Source organism: Cricetulus griseus, chromosome 2 (genome assembly GCF_003668045.3).
Source record: "Cricetulus griseus strain 17A/GY chromosome 2, alternate assembly CriGri-PICRH-1.0, whole genome shotgun sequence".
In the NCBI taxonomy this organism is placed as follows: Eukaryota; Metazoa; Chordata; class Mammalia; order Rodentia; family Cricetidae; genus Cricetulus; species Cricetulus griseus.
The window spans coordinates 432199947-432221578 of NC_048595.1; the positions used below are offsets into that span (position 1 = coordinate 432199947).

At 40.3% G+C, this 21632-nt stretch overlaps 1 protein-coding gene across 1 annotated transcript; it reads right to left on the bottom strand.

Annotated features, from left to right (window-relative positions):
• Positions 1-1036: 1036 nt before the first annotated feature.
• Positions 1037-3267, bottom strand: Scg2 (secretogranin II). The gene has a single exon (XM_035439252.1). The coding sequence runs from the start codon at positions 3256-3258 to the stop codon at positions 1408-1410; it is 1851 nt and encodes a 616-aa protein (XP_035295143.1). The 5' UTR covers positions 3259-3267; the 3' UTR covers positions 1037-1407.
• Between the last annotated feature and the right edge of the window lie 18365 nt (positions 3268-21632).

Here is a 21632-nt window from a genome sequence, read left to right on the forward strand (position 1 = left end):
AGTGAAATATTTGTGCATCACCTGACACACAGCACAAACTTGACATATAGCTACTATTGACTAATTTTTTATAACCGCTACTATTTGGTTGTCCATATTCTCTTGCAGCTGTTGATTTGGCTGTTATTGTTGATCCTGCATTGACACATCAGCATGCTGATGCCATGCACTGTAATGATGTTCAACAGTTGTGTGCCATGGCCTGATTCACGAAAGCAGGAGACACAGAGCATTTGGTCTGACCTTCCCTGTGATGATTTACTTCTTCTGCAATCAGTTTCATCTTTGGGGAATCAATGTGACCTGAGGATGTACAGCCTGCTTCCAAATCTGTAGTCATTTCTGATTGTCGCGTACACAGCAACTAATTTCTTTCCTCCTCTCCCTCTCTCCCTTTCTTCTTCTCTTCCCTCCTACTCTATCTTCTTCCCTTCCTCCCTTCCATCTTTCTCCATCTACCTCCCTCCCTCCCTCCCTCCCCCCCTCCTCCCTCCTCCTCCTCCCCCCTCCCCCCTCCCTCCCTCCCCTCCCTCCTGGTCTTTGTTCCTTCCTTCTCTTCTATACCATCTCCCTCCTCCCTTTCTCCCTTCCTCTCTTTTTCCCACTCTTACCTGTTTTCTTTCATTTTGATGTTATATATGAGTGTGGAAAGTTTAATGTCTTTTATTTATGTAAATTAAGATTAATTGTAAAGACTATACCAATGGGCTTATTTTTGTTAATGAGGTATGTGGACAAAACATGAAAAGACATAGGACTGTTGGGGAATATTCACAGCATCCTGCAGGAAGAAAGTATGATCACATACAATGTTCACAATTTCTTACCTGGATTGCCTGTAAAGGTAATAATTTTCTCCTTTGGCTTCCTGCTGCTTGGTCCAAAGTACTTGTCTCTGGTTTTCCAGAATGAAGAGTCCGAAGGTATCCAGAAATAACATTTATTAATAAACAATAAAGCACACAATAGAAAAGGCCTTATAAGTAAAACTATATATTTATAATGCTTTATTGGGTTTTCTTCAGAAGTCCACGAAACACTACAGACAGTAACAAAATAATTCAATAAATGTTAAAAACTTCCAAGATAATTATAGGACACTCTTTATCATATGTAAGCATCATCAATGTCGTGACCATTAGATACACTGTTCAACATTATCATAGATATCTTTCTTAAATAAAGGACATACATCTTTAATCTGGGAATCATAACATTTACACATATCCATATACAAGATAACAACTCAAAGTAAGTGAAGCAGATCCCAAAATGACCTGGAGTCATCTGCCTGTACATCACTTAAAGGTATTACAGTGTTAACAAGATAGAGGTCAACACACTGAAGAGAAATGTAGGGAGTTCACTTATGGGAAAGAAGGAAAATTGGGCAATAGTTGAAGCTGTTTACATGTTTTCCATGGCCCGCTTGGCAAGATGCTCCTTCCCCTGCTCAGCCTTTTCTTGGGTGAGGTACTCCAGCACTTTCATGAGCATATCTTCATCCAAGTACTGTCTGTTTAGGGCATCATCATTCTTCAGGGATCCTGCAGGAAGCCTTTTGCTCACCGTGGCCAGTTTCTCAGTTTCCTGGGAGCTTCCTTGACCCAGTTGTTCCTTGATGGCCTGTTCTAGTTGCTCTTCTTCCTGAAGATCATCTTCTGAGGAGCCTGGGCTGGGCACTCTCTTCAGCTGGTTGGAATTCAAGAGCTCAGGGTACTTAACTAGCAATCTGGCCAAGTAATCTCCAAGTTCTTGGTCTTTATCATTTATCAGGTTTTCATAGGGTGCCTGTCTGCTTTCAACCTCTGGCATCCAGGCTGCTTTGGGAATCTTGTTGGTTCTAGCTTTCCCAGGACCATAGGGGAGCCTCAACAGAGCCTTGTCTCGGCTATATTGATTGGGGAAATAAGGGGGCTTCTGATTTGCTTCATTTTCCATGCCTAAAAGATTTAAAATGTCCTCAACACTGAGCCCCTCAGGCAAGGCCTCTATCATACCATGACCAGGTACCTTGGAATACCCACCCTTGGAGAGCAGCTTACTCTGAAACATGTCAGGGTGATCTATGTCAGCCTCTGGGATGTCATCTAGGTCAACAGGAAGCTCCAGGTCTTGCTCCGGCTCCACCAACGCATTTGGTTTCTCTCCAGCTCTGAGCATCTCAATTAAGTCTTCAGGGGGTATCTGCAAATTCCTGGAGATTTCAATCAGCTGGTAAATAGACTGAGCATCAAGTGGTTTCTCAAGAAGCCTGGCTGCCCTGTCCCCATTTTGCCCATTCTGTGACCTCCCACTGCCCACAGCATTCACTAACCTTCTCAAGTAGGTGATGACTTTGGAGGCATCCTCTGAGAGTTGGTCTTTACTCTCTTTCCGGTTATCTTCATCCTGGAGCCCCAACTGCCCTGAACGTTTCATTTCTTCATTGATCTGTTCATTTGCTTCTGTGTTCTCTTTGCTGTCTCTCACCTCTTCCTGGGTTTGAGTCTCTATTTTCTCCTCTACGGGGCTCCAGTCTTCTCCCCCCACCACATCTTCATAGGCAATGTTGTTGTTCTTGTACACATCATCTTCATCATCTGTGTAGAGCTTTTGTTCCTCATCAACCCTCTCACGCTTCTGGTTGTTTGGCCCCGTCAGTTTCCCCAGCTCTTGGAACACAGACTCCAGGGTAGCAAGACTCTGGGGTGTGTATTGTTCTTCTACGATTTCATTTGTACGTTTGAAGGGGTTTTCTCGGGAATTCTCTTCATACATAAGAGGGAACCTCATGTGCTTGAGTTTCCTCTCTGGCCACTGCTGAGTCTCGTAGTCATCCACCATGTCCACTGGGAAGTTCTTCTCCAGATTCAAGGCAAAGAGCTTATTTTCTTTGGGGGTAGACTGTGGTTCATTTTCAGCCTGCCTCAAAGCCTCCAGTATTATCCTCATCCACTCATCTTCACTCAGTGCATCCCTTGAGCTCTCGGCCAAGTGACTTTCTTCAATGTTTTCTTTGAGTTGGAGTGGAACAGAGATGCCTTGGTAGGGATTGTAGTCTGGGCTGCTTTCTTCTCTGTGAGCTTGTTGTCTGAGCTTTTCTATGTACTCCAAAGCCCTGATCATTTCAGGACTAGGAAACTTTTGGACATTCTCCAATCTGAGGTCTGGTTCTTTCTGGACCAGCTGGTTTCGCTGGAAGGAAGCTGCTTCAGCTCCAGAGATGAGGACAAGAAGCAGAAGTGCTCCAAATTGGTGGGTCTTAGCTTCTGCCATGTCGTAAAGATTTCCCTAAAGCAGAGAAAATGTGAGTTAGCACAAAGGATACAAGCTAGAAGACATGAGGAGAAAAGGAAAACATCAGACACAAGGGGGAATAAAGAAGTAATTTTGTAATATGCCTAGGAGAACTATTTAAAATTCACAACTATTTCCTATATGACCCTCACAAGCTAACCATAGGAATCTATAGGAAAATGGTTAGTCATTTGCATCAGACTTGTCTGGTATTCTCTTGGTTTAAGAGAGGGAAAACACTGACATGGGGGGTTCTCAAATCAAAAACCATGTTTCTGTTCACTAAAACAAGACTTTTTAAAATGTTGTAATTATTTCAGACAGCATTCTATTAAAATCAAACACAAAATAATTTCTTGTGATACATGCACATATACATACAATTGTGCCCATAAGGTTGTGTCAAAATAATAGTTCTTTTGATTTGTTCTCTGAATTATATATAATTATATATAATATATGATTTATAATATGATTATAAAACACTTCTGTGTTTTAGAAGTGCAGCAGCTATATATGATGATGTAATACAATACATTGGTGTCAATAACACTGAGTACCTTGTACATGAGTCCTGGTCAACTCTCCAAGCAATAGCTCCAGCAGTTAGTTAAAAAAACCCTAAAACCTGGATCTTCCATAGTCTCAGCTAGTAAGCTAAACCAAGGAAGCTTTTTGTGGAAGCCTACTAAAATAATAACCTATACTGTTTAATTTTTTCTATGCTCCAATCTTCTAATAATTATATTGTGGCTGACTTGCAAAATGCAATTATGGTTATATTTTTCATCTTCCCTCTAGTGTATAGTAAATAAACAGATGCTACAGAGAGAACATAAGTTTACTTAGCTAGTCTATTTCTAAGCTTGTGAGTGTTCAGATTCAGTTTGTCTTATGTCTGTGTCTATTTTTGTAGGGACCTGTGAAATCTTAAGTGACTCACACTGTTAGAAAAAAACTTAAAATAACCACTGTGTAACTCCCGATTTAGATAAACACAATGTGTTGAATTCTTCCTACTTAAAAAAATTCTTCATTCATTTTTCTTCAATACTGTAAAAAAATCTCACAGATGGATTAGTAAGAGAAATCACTTGTACATTTCCTGTTTGGCAATGCTGATACTGGAGAAGCTATTTCAATCCTTATGAACTGTCTTGAAAACAAATGTATGTAAATAAGTTTACAAATTTACTCATGGCTTCAATGTATCATGCTTTTGTGATAAATAAGCAACGTTATATGAACACAATTTTCTGTTAGATTAGACATCAAAATATTGCTTAGCAGATCTTATTGATAATGAATGTTACAAATTGTTTACACCTGTCAAATGGCTGAAAGTATAGATATATTGACTGATTAAATTACCACTAAGTGGGATATTTAAGAATGCAGAGACTGCTTTCAAAGCAAACAAATGCTTACTTAAAGTAATTTTATTCATAAAATTCTGAGTAATATAATCAACCTTAAATGAAGATACTATATATATTTCAGAATGATTTAGCTTTGACAATCAATTTTCACCGCTGTCATTTTAAATGTAATCTTGAAAACCATATTGAGTGGATTTGCTTTGAAACCATTATCTTGACATACCCTTAACACATCTTAACATATAGATTATATGATTATCTGTAAAACCTTTACTTTGGAGGAAGGTTTTTCTGTAGAATTAGAACAGAATGCTGGCTGGTTGCAGTTTGAACCACAGCCTTACAAGCATGGCCATTGCATCACTGAATTCAGGCTTACTTTGGATGACAATATGATTACCTTTAAAACTCAAGTGACTTCATTTCTCCAGAAGCATCTCTTGCAAGAAGCAAAGATAGATTTAATAGTTCTAATACCATAGATAGTGTTTGATTTAGATTTTAATTCTCTGAAATCCAAATGGTATTGTTGCTCCCTGAACAGCTAGCTGTTATCGAATCCTCTCACAGTAAAAATGTCTTTCTGATTAAATCAGCTGGGAACGTTGACACTGAGGCACCAACACATGTGAATATATCTAATCCAAACAACTCAACCCCTTAGGATAAACAAGCATAAATTTGTTTCAATCAACCTCTTCAGCCAAGTAGCAACCAAAGCATAGTAATTACAATTTGAAATCTATATAGCTCTATATGTTTTCTTTCCTGGATTCAAAGTTATCAGTTCTGTGTATTCATAGAACCTTTCCTCCAAAATAATAGCTCACCTTTGAAAACGGAAGAAATCAATGTTCAAAATCATTCTAAGCTACTTTCTCAGGACCAAAATTAATGCATAATAACATAAGCCCTTCTGGGATGTACCAGTTCATAAAATAATTAATAGTTAATTCAGAGTTCCTGTAAGGTGAATATCAAAGAAAATTGTTTACATACAAACCCAAATTGTTTGCCTCTGTGACTTATTGGTTAATGACATTTGGATCCTTATAAACTAACCGTGAAGAATATTAAGCATATAAATTATATTCCTGGATCTGTATCTGACTCTTGGGAGAAAAACAACGCAATAGGGAAAGAATCAAAACATCAGGCTTGGTTAACTTTACATTAATCGGCGTGTTGACACTAGAATCCTTAACTTTTCCACTCTCCCTGCATACAGTTTTTCTCAATAATATTATAGTTAATGAATATTTTCCCGGCAATCCTGTAAATCACAGACTCATTTATACATGCATACAGAGTATCCTTGCCTGAAAAGCAGCAGGTTGCCCTTCAGTTATTCTATCAATATAAGCTTGCCAAACTGTCTTTTTCCTCCCATCTGGGAAACCAAAGGAGGACACACAATTGAAAACTTTCCAGTTAATTGAAGAGAAAGCAGTCTTACCTCAGTCTTAGAAGGTGTGGATGGCTCCAAGGGAGCTCCTCTACCGCTGGGTGAGGTCTCGGGCAGTTTCAGCACCGGACAGCTCCTCTGCTTATAGCGAGCCTGAGCGCCTGACTCCGCATTCCACGCTGACGTCACCGGCTCAGCCTCAAACCCCAACGCAGCAAGCTTTTTCAAAGAATCCGAGAGAAAATAATCACTTTAGATATATTTTTTAAAGCGTTGCATGCTTACGCCACCTGTCTTATGTAGCAAAAACTACACTCCTTTTTTTTCTTCTCCTTTTATCAGCTTCGAGGCTCGAAATAAAATGTTCAGCACAAATTGCCTTAGATAGAAAAAAATCTGTCAGCTAGACATGACTAATTGCAAAGCCATTTCGTTTCTGCTTTCACGCCTTGTTTAGAAAGGTTTCTTGTGATTGTTGCCATGTTATTGTCATAAGAGTTTTACAGATAATGACTATCCTTTTATTCTTCTCCATAAAGAAATGCATTCTCATTTCCTGGTGCAGCCACGATGAACAGAACAGTGAGAATATGAAAAACCATATTTCATGTCATGACTCCAGGCAGCATTCTTTTAAAACTCTTGCTTGTTTGAACAACAACAAAAAAAAAAAGGTAAGACGCTTACTTTTTATATGAGATTCAACTCGAATACCTTCAGCACAGTGTTTGAAAGGTGCATTCATAGATGTCCAAGTATGAGTCCATGCAACTCTTTAGCAATAACTGGTGTTGTGAGTAGTGGCTAAGAAATTGTGCGCTCAAGAAAACGTGTCTGCTTACTAGGAAGGGAGAAAGGCATTTTTTTCACGGTTAAAGGCAAACAAATTGACGTGCATATGACCATAACCCTCTTGTCGTCAAGAGGACATAGTACCACAAGAGCATTTTTTTTTTTATTGAATAAGTTGAATTGAACATCTTCCATGAATGAGACCAATCCAAAGAATAATATAGAAGCTAGCTCATAGCCTCTTGGATTTTTAATTCACAACCATGGTTGTGCTTTGCCATAAAACCTGATTATGTGCTTTAATAATTTATACGGGTCTGCAATTTTAACTTCATTTTATTAAAGATGTGAGTCCTCCAACCCTCTACATATTGAAATATGTTTTGAGAACACGAAAGAATCTTGTTGTGTGAGGTCCTTTAAAAGTCTCTGCTGGTTGAACAATCATATTCTGATTTTATCTTCCCACTAGCTAACTTCTGCTTATGAGATGCCTGCTGGATATATTGTGAAAGACTAGGGATAGAAAAATGAAGATAGCTTTCTGGCTTTAAGAAGAATTTAGCCAATGGGGGGAATGAAAGATAGTTGTTTAAATGTAGGTGGGAAAGCTCAAGAAGTTTATCCAGTGGGTTTGAAAGTTTTGTGGTTTAATAATTGGCCCTGTTTGGTGACGTAGGATGAGGTCAGACCTCTAGATAAATAGGCCTAAGCTGATCTCTTAGTTTTGGGTTTGTAAGACTTCTTACTATACTAGATAAATCAAAACACTGCTGAGTTGTTCAAATCTTGAGAATTTAAAATAAATACTGAAATAGTTTAAACCTTATGAAATTCTAAAAAAAATCTCACAGAAGGTGGTATTCACCAATTCCTATTTGCTCCAAGAAAGAGGTTTAACTTTTCCTCTTTGCTGAGAGATGATCGCATATGGGTTAACAAGGAACTCACCAGTACATTCTAGAGTTACATGGTCAATGTGCTCATGTATTTATGCTTCCCAATGAGTTTGTAGAGCATGGTCAAGTGCTAGGTTAAAGAGAGTTGAGTACAACACAAGGCTTGCTTATCAAGGCAACATTTTTGTGATATATGATCATTTGCTGGTATCTTAGCTTTATACACATATGACATTCTACAAATCTTAACAAAGAACTGGATAGTCAATATGAGTTTCACCTAGGTTTTTGTCTAGAAGTTCTCTACGATTAGTTGAATTCACCAGTATCAACACAGCCTTAGAGAATTCCACATGGTTAGTTATTCTTAAAGGTTGAGTTGATTCAATATAGGTCTAAAAATCCACCCAGAAAGTCACTCTTGTCCAGATTAATTAACTCATACACTTCTGAACTTGTTGGAGACAGCATTTACCTACAAATGTCTTTAATAATTAAAAACAAGTTCAGCTGAGAAGGCTCAGTAAATTATACTGCTACTCAAGTGTGAGGACCTGAGTTCAATCCCTTGCATCCAAGTAAGAGCCAAGGTGTAAGACTTATATCCCCAGAACTGGGAAGGAAGAGACAAATAGATTACTGGGACTCATTGGCCAGCCAGCTTGCTAGGTCATCAAGCTCCATATTCAGTTGGACAAAAAGAAGTGGAACACAATTGAGGAAGAAAATCAGTGTGAACCTCTGACGTTCAATATGAATACATATTCAATCATAAGAGTATACATGTGTGTCCCGCAGGGAAACAATCCACAATGCATGCAAAACTTTGTCCAAGTCCTCAAGAAGTGAGATGTCACATCAGGTGTAGGTCATTGAGATGGACAAGTTCCACCAGGGTTAAGACCCAGGAAGAGCCACTGGATAGGTAACTGAGCTCCCTTAACTTATGATGCTAATGATAGATTCCCTTTTTAATTTTTTAAATTTTATGTGGATGGGTGTTTTGCCTCTGTGCAGTATGTCCATGCTTTGCCTGAATAATCCAGAAGAGTCGTCAGATGCCCTGGAACTAGAGTCACAGACAATTGTGAGCTGCCATGTGGGTGCGGGGACTATAGAAGAATAACCAGTGCTCTTAACCATTGAGCCATCTCTCCAGCCCTCCATAGATCACTTTTTTACTGGGATCCATTGCATTCTATGCATCATACTTTGAGCCTAGTTTGATCTTCCTAAAAACTACAAAAGATAAATATTTTTGCTATCTATTTTATAAATTAAGGTGCATAAACATATAAAGGAACCACGATTTCCCAGCTCATAATTGGTAGAAGTAAAATTTAAACCTAGGTCATTCCATAAGTGTGTCCTCAATAAAGATTATGATTTGGCCACTAGGCTAGATGATATCAACTAGAGGAATGAATACGGCATTAAAGACCCAAGACTAAAATGAACTTACTTGAAGGAAAATTCTCAAGGACTATCTGGTCACTGCTGAGGTGACGTAGCTGAACTGGTATCCAGAGCAGCACACAGCCAATACAATAAATAATTAACATTGGATTATCTCTCTCATGTGGTAAAAATATTATCTCCTAAACACCAGTATACTTATGAATTTTCGGAAATGCTGGTCGCCAGCTGGTTTTCTTTTAAATTGTTTCTTCAGTGTGTTACATTTAACCTTCTCTAAGTCGTGAAATTTTTGCCAGTACTTATTGGCTTCTAATGGAGCTATTCCCCATGAGAAATCGCTTTAGAGGAGGAGTTTAAATGGAATAACATGTGGAAAGCAACCTTTTTATGAATGTGAAATATTTGAGCACATGCAAAGCACTAAAAATAATCTAGACATCTCTTATATCACTGAGCCTGAGAGAAGAACATTCCAAACATTCCTTACAAAAATTTAATTTTCAGTTCAGTCTGAGTTCCCAACTATCATAACCTTCAAGAAATGAATCTCTGTATCATAAACACTTTTAGCATAATTATACACTATGTAAGATAATGGCTTTTTACTAAATTAGCTCGCAGCCTCACCACGGTGCCACTAAGTTCAAGCTAATCATTCACAATTTAGCTAATTAGAATACACCAACTTATTTCTATCAACAGAATTTCTTTAAATTTTGGTCAGTTTATTGTGATATTGAATTTCATATTCATGTAGACCAAGGTTTTGATTTTCCTATCATTTTCACTAGCAACCCCCTACTTAGTACCTTAGAAACCATTCCACACAGGACCTTTCTTCCACCTCGTTGTGTTTATCGCTTCATTTCAATTTATATGAAAGCAATTAAGATCCTGGAAGCCAATCTGTCTTCTAAATCCTCGTTCTCTCATCTTCACCCCTATTCTATTTCCTTCCTTGGCCATCTGTCTCTTAAAAGAGATGTCTCTAGGACTAGAGCTCCATTTGATAATACCCATGTGTTAGGGCCCTTCTAAAATTTCCAGGCTATGAATGGTAGAAGAGAGCTGAGCCTTCAAGACCTCAGCTATCTTTCACTGCTCAGTCTCACCTCTCTGGCTCCCCCTGACTTCTTTGTGTTTCCATCTATGGAATTACCTGTGTACTCCTCATATGCTTTGCTTCCAGAATTTGTCTGAACTTTGTTTAGAAATTTTATGTTTATTTTTTAAGCAAATGTTCCTGTATTAAGATAGAGTTTTTTTTAAAAAAAAAAATTCACTATAAATGAATAGTGAGGAGCTGGAGAGATGGCCCAACAGTAAAGAGTGAATACTATTCTTGAAGAAGACCCACCTTTAGTTCCCAATACCCACTTCAGATGGTTCACAAGTGCCTACAACTCCAACTCCGGAGGAACTGACACCCTCTTCCAGCCTCTGTGAGCTAATGAGCCCATGTCACACACCCACATAGAGACACATGCACATAATTAAAGATAAAACTTTAAAAAAATAACAGTGAAGTGTTTTTCTATCGCCTTGAAAGGTCATGGCCCATCAAATTTATATTTGGAGAGTATACAAAACCAGAAACAGAGCATGATTTATTTAATTTAATTACACTACAGAAATTCCACAGATCAAATCCAAATGCTTCTGAGAGATAGGATCTCTGTCTATCACTGTATCCCTGTGCCTAGCCCTGAGCCTTGTGTGTAAATGCTGGCCAAAAGTAGAGTATCTTTAGTTGAAGTCAGGTTTTCTCATTTCTCCTGCCAAAGCTTCATACAGTTCCTCTTGGAAGTTTTTGATGCTCTCAAAGTGTCTTTATGCAAATGAATGGTCTTTATTTATCTAAGCTGCAAGTGATGCTAGTAAGTCAAATTTAGACTATTTTTTCTTAAAAGGAAATTCTTCTCACTAAACTACGTTTTTCTATACTTTCCCTTATCTGTCAAAGTGTTTTCCTAGTAGTTGAGTTGGGAATTGAACATACAAGTCAAATGAGTCCCTTTTTAGCATTTCTCTTTGTAATTTTGGTACTCACCTGTCAGTTTACCACCTTATGGGTACCGCTAATTGAAGTCAGCATCATTTTAGCTTCCTCCTCTTCCTGATTGTTTTTCTTTGTGCAATAGGAATCCATGGTACAACGACCTTGCATTTGTCTACTTAGGTATTAAAATGTGTCTTTCTCCTACACCATCAATGACATCTTTGAAAGCCAAACAAAGCCAGGCTTTCCTCTCCATTGACTTTGGATTCCGGAGCCATCTGTGCTTGGAGGAAAAGCAAGTATCATTCTCTCAGTCTGATACCCTGAATATTTGGGCATCTGCTCCTTCAGTGGATTTTAGGGGGGAAGTTTGTGTCCTGGAAGTTAAATACTTTGTTTAAAACAATACAGAATGTCTTAGTCTTTCGCATTCTTCTGGCATAATTATTTTTGTGGATCAATATTTTCATCATTTACATGCAAATATTTTAATAGAGATATTTTCTACTTGAAAAAGGAGGTCACCTACTCATACTCTCTCATCCCTTCTTTTTAATCAGCAGCCCAGGGGGACATAAGAGCATTCAAGATGATAGCACAGCCTCTTCAAAGTTAAGTTCAGCATTTTGTGTCCAGGGCTCCCACGGATTCTCCAGATGACTTTTCACACTTCACTCAACCTTTGCTGGGAGTGCAGATGTTTACTCCCTCCAAGAAAGGAGTACATGACCTCTAGATGTGGCACATTTGCATATAAACAAGAAGGTGGGAGATGAATTCCTCCAAAGCATTCTCCCCCAAAACCTAACCGCTATGGATCGTTACAGGCATTTTTTGCCTCTGCATGTCCTCCTATATACAATCACTTTGTAAAGAGCTGTTTTAGTATATTGGTAGAAAATGATGGTAAGAAAAGAAGGTCTATGCATGTCCAATATAGACATGTTTGTTTTCCAAGTATTTTCAACTTGATATTGAGTGTGTCTACTGAAAAGGACATATGAACAAGAGGGCCACAATGCCTCCAGGCATTTCCTATATCAATTTTAGACATTGTTGTTAAGTACTGAGTATCTCTCACCCCACACTGTGGATTCTAGTTCTGAACTCAAAGCTATATCTAACAAGTTTCAACTTTGTTTTCTGAGAGCAGACTCATATACCTCCCCTAATAGCTTACTTTCCCTGAGTGAAATGGTTCTATTAAATTTTCTTCAGAGGTCACAGTGCTGGGTCCTTGCCCAAAGGTACATTCTTTTTGGATTAACTCAATAGAAGACTAGAATTCCATCTGACTCCCAATGATCATCCTTCCCTCTGTCTCTGTTCTCCTTGAATACAGGCTGCCTGCATTTCATTAGGCAACCTCGTGCTCCAAAGAAGTTAGTTCCTCAAGAGAGCCTTCCTTGACTAAGCTAGTTGTGCCGGCTAGTTTTATGTCAACTTGACACAAGCTAAAGTCATCTGAGAAAAGGGAACCTCAACTGAGAAAATGCCTCCACAATATCCTGTAGGCAAGTCTGTAAGGGTATTTTCTTAGTTAATGATTGATGGAGGAGGCTCAGACCATTGTGGATGGGGATACCTCTGGGCTGGTAGTCTTGGGTTCTATAAGAAAGCAGAATGAGCAAGCCAGAATGAGAAATCCAGTAAGCAGTACTTCTCCATGACCTTTGGATAAGATCCTGCTACTAGGTTCCTGCCCGGTTTAAGTTCCTGTCCTGACTGTCTTCAATGATGAACAGTGATGAGGAAATGTAAATCAAATAAGCCTTTTCCTCCCAAAGTTGCTTTGGTCATGGTGTTTTATCACAGCAATAGTAACCCTAACTAAGATACCAGTTTCATGGAAACATGTCTGTCTGACAACACATACTTACTACACTTGTAATGTTGCAGTTTCTTCTATGCTATTGTCTGCATACCATCTTCTCAGTTGGTTCAGTGTTTCTTAGGTAACAAGGTCAGGGATCTTGTTTTGCTTCTCACACATTATACACAAGATCTATCAAAACCATTGCTTTAAAATAATATCATCTACAAGCAAACACATCAGTGGCTCAGCCCCTTACCTTCTTCTCAATGTCCTTACATGACCAATTAGAATAGCTGATCCTCAGTTTGAAACATGAGATTGTAATCTCCCAGCTCATTCCTGTATCCTTCTACTCTTTCATACATGACTTACTCCTCAACTTTTGCTAATTCTTCTCAGTTGCACCTTTCTGATATACCATTCTTTTATATTTCCTTATGTTTAGCTCAACATTTTCTTCCCTGCCTCTCCAGTGTCTCTCTCTTATCTCCTTTCATGCATGTCTTTTACTCCAGGAAATTAGATGCTGACATCTTAAGAGAAGTAATATCTATTTCTAACCTGAATCAGGACTCAAGTGCTATTGAAGGGACGACTGAGATGTTCAATAATAATAAAAAAATCAATAACGTAGTTTATACCAGTTGACTATTAAGTACAAGAAAGGGAGTCAATTCCTAAATACATCACAGCAAATTATATTTAATATTTTTCCATCATGAGTCTCTCCTGCTTTACTGGTATTTACTGGAATAGCTTTCCACAACTCAAAGTCTTCCACTATTTTGTTGTTGTTGTTGTTATTTGTTTTCTATTTTTTTATTTTGTTTTGTTTATGGGGTGTTTGTTTTTGCTTCCCATGTCTTTCTGGTTCTTTATCCTCTCCATTTTCTTGGTTTCACCTTCTCTGCATCCTTTGCCCAGAACATATTCTACCTCCTCTTCTCTATTATTTTGATGCATTTAAAATGTTTTTCTTGGTTCATCTCCTTAATGAAATCTTCCTTAATTAGTATCCAGCCCAAGCTTATAATACCCCATGTTTATGTGGATATGACATTATTCTTCCCCAGCACACCCTCCACAGGAACAGCTTCAAAGACATACAAAGAGATGTTTATGTCAGTCTTAAGATTATAAGATGCTGTAGCTCACAGTACTGGCCACCAGACATTTGTGTTTCTCCTTGCTTTTAGGTCTTTGACCAACTCTCACTTCTTACATTCTGGGATCAAGTGGTACCACCTGACAAGTTCCAGCCAATGAGCTTAGTGTAGAATGACATATCACAACACTTATTTTCCTTGACCATAGAGGCAGGCAAGGTTTGAGGTGCTGACTAGTTCACATGACTTGATTCCTGAGAGTTTGCCAGGGACAGATGCCTTCCAGAGAGTAAATAAGAAATACAACTGTTTAAGCAATTAATCTCCATGGACTGTTTATCACTGCATATAGTCTAGTCTTTCCTGGCAGTTAAAAATGCTGAATTCTACTGTAGTAGAGTATCTCTGAAACTCTATGGCTCCATCCTTGAGGCCCAATCTCACTGAGAGCAGCACAGAGAAGCCAGGCTCTTACCCTGCTTTCTCATGGATATTCTGATATTCTAAGGTGCCTTAATGGTTTCCAGAGGATAGACATCACATCCACAGGGCTATTGCAAACGACTTTTGCCTGGTGTAGACAATGCTTTAAAGTAACATCAATTTATTCAATCTGTTGCTCATTCCTTATACAATCCTCTTGGAAGTATAAAGAGAACTTAGTTGGGGGTTAGTACATCTTCAGCATCTTTTGATGCTTGAAAATCCACTATCTTGGCCCTTGGCTCTGAATTTCCTGAAGCTTACAGGATCTAACCAGACATTTATTAACATTTTATATTGTGTTGGCTTTATGGTTTGAACTGGTGTGAGGTTAAGGCACTTACAGAAACCTTTTATTTAGATTTCACAAGATGCTTGACATGGGAAAATATTAATAGTGCAGAAAGTGCTCAGATATAAAGCAATGTTTCAAGTGTCTGATTTTGTGAAAATATTGTCTTATATGGTAGCTTAACCTTGGATCCATTTTTTATGGATCCAAGGTTTAAAGTCCATTTTTTATTCATATCTATCGATGTGTATTCTTCCTTCATTCTTCTTCTTGTATCCAAGGGCATTTATGTTCCATGGCTCAAAAATAAATTTTTAATAGAACATTTTTGTTTCACAGCATACTGGAGAACAAATTCATTATGTACCTTTTACAGGACTGAAGGTAGAATTCTGGATTTCTGTCTAGCTGTGTATTCTTAAGCTCCTTCTTCAACCTCCCTGGGCCTCGCTGCTGTCTGCATTTGCCAAATGAAGGAAGTGTTAGCAAGACTGAGGGCCTCAGAAGACAGTCTAAAGGATTCAGTTATGCAAGGAAGGTAGGGAGGCTTTGGAAAGTTCCAGGCACTCTGCATCCCGCCTGATTATCATTCACCTCCCAGTCGCAGAAAATTCACTGAAACGGGGCCTGCTGTACCTGAATGTTAAAACTGTAACCAACCTAAAAAATCATTTCCTCGGTACTGATGTGATTAGAATCGATTTCCGGACTCGTTGCCAGGCGAGCCATCGGCAACTTCTCCTCAATTACAAGGAGGAAAGGGAGAGACGTCTGCGTGATTGCTGGAGGCAAGCGGAGGTGGTGTGTCTTGGGAAGGCTGCTGAGGATACAATGTGCCTTGAGTTCAGCCAGGCTTGGCGTCAGAAGGGTGGATTTTAAGTGAAAACGCAAGGCTAAGTGAGTCATGCTCCGCTGGGGCTGTGCAGCTCCGAGGAATCCGAGTCAGATATGAATGAAAGCGAGCCCCTCATTCAGACCCCTCAGCCGAAGGCTGGGTTCACGGCTTTAATCATCAGTCTCTGTATAGCCGGGCTTGGTGGAAGCAATTTGCTCATTACACATTCACAGAGACACAGCCATTCATTACATTTCTCCCCTGGCTCTCTCCTAATGAGGCTCCGGAGCAAGGCTTAAATGTCATGACGCTTTAGCATCTTTTTCTGAAGGGAAAGATACAGGATGCTGATGACACAGTCATGCTAGGTAACCGGGAAGAGACCTTGCACACCACCCTGGGTATAACAGCCATATCGAAGACTGCCAGCCATGTTGGCTGCTCAGCCAATTAAAGGGGTCTGGGTGAATGAGTCCCTTCAGAATCCCTTTTTTTGGTATCTGTTTCCTGACCGTAGCAATACAATCTCTGAATTACCTGTGTCTGGCTGACTAGCATCCATCCATTGAGGGGGGAGCCAGGTCTTTTCGAAACAGCAACACAAAGCCAGAGATAAAGTCCTATTTTCCTTTTGGAACGGTGAAGTTCTTCCCCCCCATCCCCGAACTCTGCTTCATTAATCTCCATCTTTGCCAGAAGCCAAGAACCATCCATCTATTAGAAGGAAAGAAACAGTTATTGGGCAGACTTTGGTGCCAGCCTGCCTGGGTTAGAACCATCCCTTGTTCTTTTAAGCAGTGAGGAGCTCTGAGTTATTTCACAATTCTCTTTGTGCCTCTGTTCCCTTTTCTATGAAACAGTAATCATCAGAATAGGAGCGTCATGGGGTTTTGTGTGGCTTCAATAGCACAGCAAGCATTTGGTAAATACAGCGTGATTATTACAGAAACACGGTTAATGACAATCTTCTCTGTGCCAGTGTGCCTAACGTGCATCGTACAAGGTGGGAAGAATGCAAGGCTGTGAAACACAGGGGTCTGAGGCAAAGGTGTCAACAGAAGCACTAAGTAGAGGAACACCAGGATTGGTGACGCCTAGGAGGGATGGAGATACCAGGGAACCTTTGAATCCAACCATCAAAGCTAGCCAGAAGCTGGCCTGGATGACAGAAATGTGCCTTCCATCTCAGCTTCCCTCACCAGCCTGGGTCTGGTCCCTCTCAGTACGTAGGAATTCCGAAGCCTCCTCTGGGGTCTACACCTTTGCTCCTCCAGCTGACGTAGCATGTTCTAGGAGCTACCTGGTCCCCTGAGCCCAAACATATGAAGCCAAGTGTTTTGGGGTTTTTTTGTTTGTTTGTTTGTTTGTTTATTTGTTTTTCTTGTAGAAAGTGACTAGACATTGACAGAGAGACCACCATATTTTGTTGATATATCCCAGTGACTGGGCCTTAGAATTTTGTTCTAGAGTTTTTACCAAGTAACCATAATGGGACACTAACTGCTTTTCAGAAAATCTTAGGTGAGGAGAATGAAATGTGTGCTGTAATTATGGCACATGTTTACTAATTTGAATATGTGCTACCTCTTTTGTGATTACTATATTTTTTACAGATAACCTATTGGGGATATTATATAATAAGTTATATTAAGTTACTATTTGGAGACTTAAAAAGTGATTGACAGTATCCTGTAGTTCATACAAATACCGTGGGTCATGAATAGACAGAGGCAACCTATGGTCAAACTATCTGGTTTTGATTTTTGGAAATATTACTTGATGCTTCCTATACCTATAAGGGTATTGGGGGCTTAAATAGAATCCTATGCAAGGTACCCTGCACTTTAGGAGGTTGCAATATTCCTTTGTCTGTAGCAACTAGCCCCTAGTGAAGGGAGGAAAATAGAATAATCAAGCTGACCCCACTTCTAGGTAATCAAGGGGTTGGAGAACTGGGGACTATGCCTCACGGTAGGTATCCCAGGCGGAATACCGGATCTGGCTCTTTTCCAGAAATTAGAAACCAGGAAGCATTTTCAGTAGCAATTCAGCAAAAGGCTAGATTGGAGCAGAGAAAGTCAACCTCAATCAGTCATGATTGCTCAGGGAGATGGACAGGAGGGAGAGGCTGAGCAAGAATCTAGATGAGCAGACTATGCAAATTAGGAGTCCATGAAAAACAGAACCTGGGAAGGAGGGACACTGAGTTACAGGACAGCTCAGTAGCACAGGGACACTTACACTTCTCTCTCAATTGCTGGTTTTCTCTCACCACCCCCATTCTTGCTATGTAGCCCAGTCTGGTGCCAAACCCAAGATTCTTCTGTCTCCTGAGTAAGCATTAAAGGTATATGCCACCAAGTCCATGGGGTTCCTTGTTGGCTCTCTACAGATCTAGAGCAAGCCTGTCAGATTTGCTTAAAGTGACCACTGAGAAGTTGACAAAAATCGCCAAGACAAAGCACAAGAAAAACCCCAAGTAAAAACTAATGTCAAGAGCAGCCCATGGGTGATGTCACTGACAGGTATTTCCCAGAAGGCATAGAGATAGGGATGTTTTCCAAGACATTGCTCTTGAACTGTCTTCTCCTGAATGCCCTGGGCCAGCTGCAGAGAGCTGAGCATCGTGTTATTTGTAGTGGAAATCAACAGGAAACCTTAGCACTGCTGAAATTATGTCTCTAACCACCAGTGTCATTATTTTATTCAACTTGAAAGTGTGATTGATTGGTGACATAAATTTAACCTTGAGAATTTGGTGGTCATGTTTTAAATAAGTGGATTTTCCAAGGACTAGATCTATATCTAACTAGAGATTGTGGACCACACTTCTGTACCGGTAGGCTTCATATAACCTACATGATGAATACTCTTCCTCCAACTCTCCCACATACCCCAGGAATCTCTGCAAGAAACACTTACAGTAAGCACCATTACTGATAGTAGCTACAAAATCCAGCAAGGCAGTCACTGGCTTTGCCACTTTCAGATTTGCATTGTTTTGTGCCCGCCATTTCGCATTTAATTGTGCCATCAATTCCAAACAAGACTGCAGGCCTCGTGTGTGTGTGTGTGTGTGTGTGTGTGTGTGTGTGTGTGTGTGTGTGTGTGTGTGTGTGTGTGTGTGTGTGTGTGTGTGTGTTTGTGTGTGTGTGTGTGTGTGTGTGTGTGTGTGTGTGTGTGTGTGTGTTTTGGGAGACAGAGACTACACCTATCTTGGCCCATGTGAACCAGTCCAATCTGTGCTTGCATTTTAGACCTCAGACTTCAGCTACCTTCAGTACCAACTACAAAGAAGCTTACATTGTCAGAGTGACAAGACATGCCATTTAAGTGACCTTCCACTCACGAATGCTCTCATTCATTCATTTGCCTGCTGGTTAAATTATTCAGGAGGACACCATGCTACCTGTCTGTCGGTTTCGATCTCACCAAGTGTCTGGGACTGATTGGATGTATTCAGTGGGTGATAAAAGGGCAGAGGCTGGAGTGTTGGTACATACCACAGGGCCGGGTATGCATCATGGAGTAGTGCAGGCTTCATTATTGTCAAACATTCTGAGGAGAGAAAGGAAATAAATGACAACAAGAGGAAAACAACTGGGGCAGCTGTGTGCAGAATGAATTTGCATTTTAATGAGAGCATTTAAATGCCTCAAGCCAGAACTTTTAACTAAGCTGTAAGTTCAGACTTTCAAGCAGCTTGAAACATTAGAGCCATCAGATCAAGTTGGGTTGGGTGACATCAGCTTCAAGATCACCCTCCTAAGGAAGAGAGCTGGAACGGGATCTGCTCCAGCCCTTCCAAAAGGATCCTTGTCTCTACCGATAATGAAAGAGACCATCGGAGATGTTTGCCCCATGCTCTAGCCAGTTCAGGAGACATTTTGACCAGGTGTGTTTTTCCATTGTCTTTTAAAGACAGGGTCTTGTTGTAGCTCCAAACTGGTCTCCAACACCAAAGATGACCTTGAAATTCTGATCTTGCTGCTTCTTTTTTTAAAAAATCCCCCCAAATTTTTATTGCACAAGAGCTTCATGTATGCATGTACTCATGCAATGTATTTTGTTCAAGTACAACCTCATTCCTTCCAGCCCAATTTATCTCCTATATACCCAACACTACTAACTCCTAATTTTTATTATTTTCTCTCTCTCTCTCTCTCTCTCTCTCTCTCTCTCTCTCTCTCTCTCTCTTTCTCTCTGATTCTTCTGCTCCTTTAATGCTAAGATTATATGTGTAACCCCCTGGCCTCAACCTTGGTCCATGCCTGGTTTGTACAATGCTGGAAATCAAACCCTGAGCATCATACATGTTAGGCAAGCACACCCCCAATTGAGCTACATCTCTAGTCTGATATTTAACACAGCAGAAGCACATTCCCCGGCTGCTAACTTCCATCTGCAACTAGACTTCTGGCCAGGGGAGGACAAACAACAGTGGGGCAGGGTGGGGGTGCAGCAGAAGGGAGGGCTCCAGCTGTCATGGCTACCAAGAGGAGCACTCTGACACAGCCCTTACCCTCCTGCAGCTCACTTTCCCACAACCTCTTTCTCTGTTTTCACTTGAAGCTCAGATTAAATAACCAGGTGTTACCTGGAAGAGGGTTAAATGAAACAGTCCAGGTTGGGAAGGCCCTGGGAGTACAGACAGAAGGTCACGTTGTTTCTCTGTCTTTAATCACAGGACTGCAGGATGAGGATGGAACTTTGGCTCCTCCGGCTTCACAATTGGACACATGAAGCTATTTGCCTTATATCTAATTGTTCTAGATTAGGGTTTGCCTCTAATTGCATTAAAGCCTTGCTGACTTGTTATCCATGCATTTCTAATGGGGGAAAAGTCTGCCTCGTTTGAGTGTCAGGCTCCTTTGCATAGATAGCAGACCTCATTTCTGGTCTCATGGGGACAGAGCCCTCCCTGCCTGACAGAGCAACTACTTCTCTGCAAGTCCTTCAACTTCCTGCAAGTTTGGATAATTCGGAAATCCCAGGAGAAGCTTCTGCCTGCCGATGTAAAAAGTGAACCACAGGTCTCACCTCAAAAGGAATATGGAAGTTTTATTCTGAAGAAAATGAGTTTCCATGGCCTGGGATTTAGATCACCCCAAATACCCTACTCTAACATGGAAACAGTTTCAAGAGAAAGAAAGAAAGAAAGAAAGAAAGAAAGAAAGAAAGAAAGAAAGAAAGAAAGAAAGAAAGAAAGAAGGAAAGAGTTCAATGTAGGTGAGGCTTCGAGAACCACAGTCCACACTCCCTTAGATGAGACAACAGCCATAGGAGCTGAGATGGAAGGAAAAAAGCCAGAGTATAGGGGATCAGAGGAAGCCCTGGCTCAAGCTGTGCCAGAGTTAGCCAGAGGAGCAAATGCCAGCCCGACTGAGAAGCAGTGTGTCTAGTGGCATGAGATCTCAGAAATTTGGCAAATTGCTAATGGCCCTAGTAGCTAGAGAAATAGCAACAGCACACAACTCTCCAGAGGGGTGCTGTTCACAGCCAGATGGGAAAACCCAACCTGGTGAGCCTTGAGCTGCTCCAGCTTAAGGCTTTTCAAGGAATGGCCACTGCTCTCCGATAAATGGCCCAGTCCTTCACACTGCCTGCCAGTAAATGGCCCAGTCCACACTGCCTGCCAGTCCACAGAAGTGTATCCTTCCTGCCTCTCAATCCTCACCTCTTTCCACTGTAGTCTTTGCTCTATGTTCCTCATATGTTCAAGGCTTCCTGCTGTTCTAGGACCTTTCATATGCTATGTTCTCTACATGGAAGATAGCTCCTCCTTAGCTTGTACGTATAGCCCCTAGTTCTCTTCTTACTCATGAGCTCCTAAAGAAAGCCATCTCTGACTTCCCAGGTTAAAGCAGGTTCCTTTTTCATGGACTTTCAACCCACTTTCTTACTGAATTTGCCACATTTTCTCTTTTG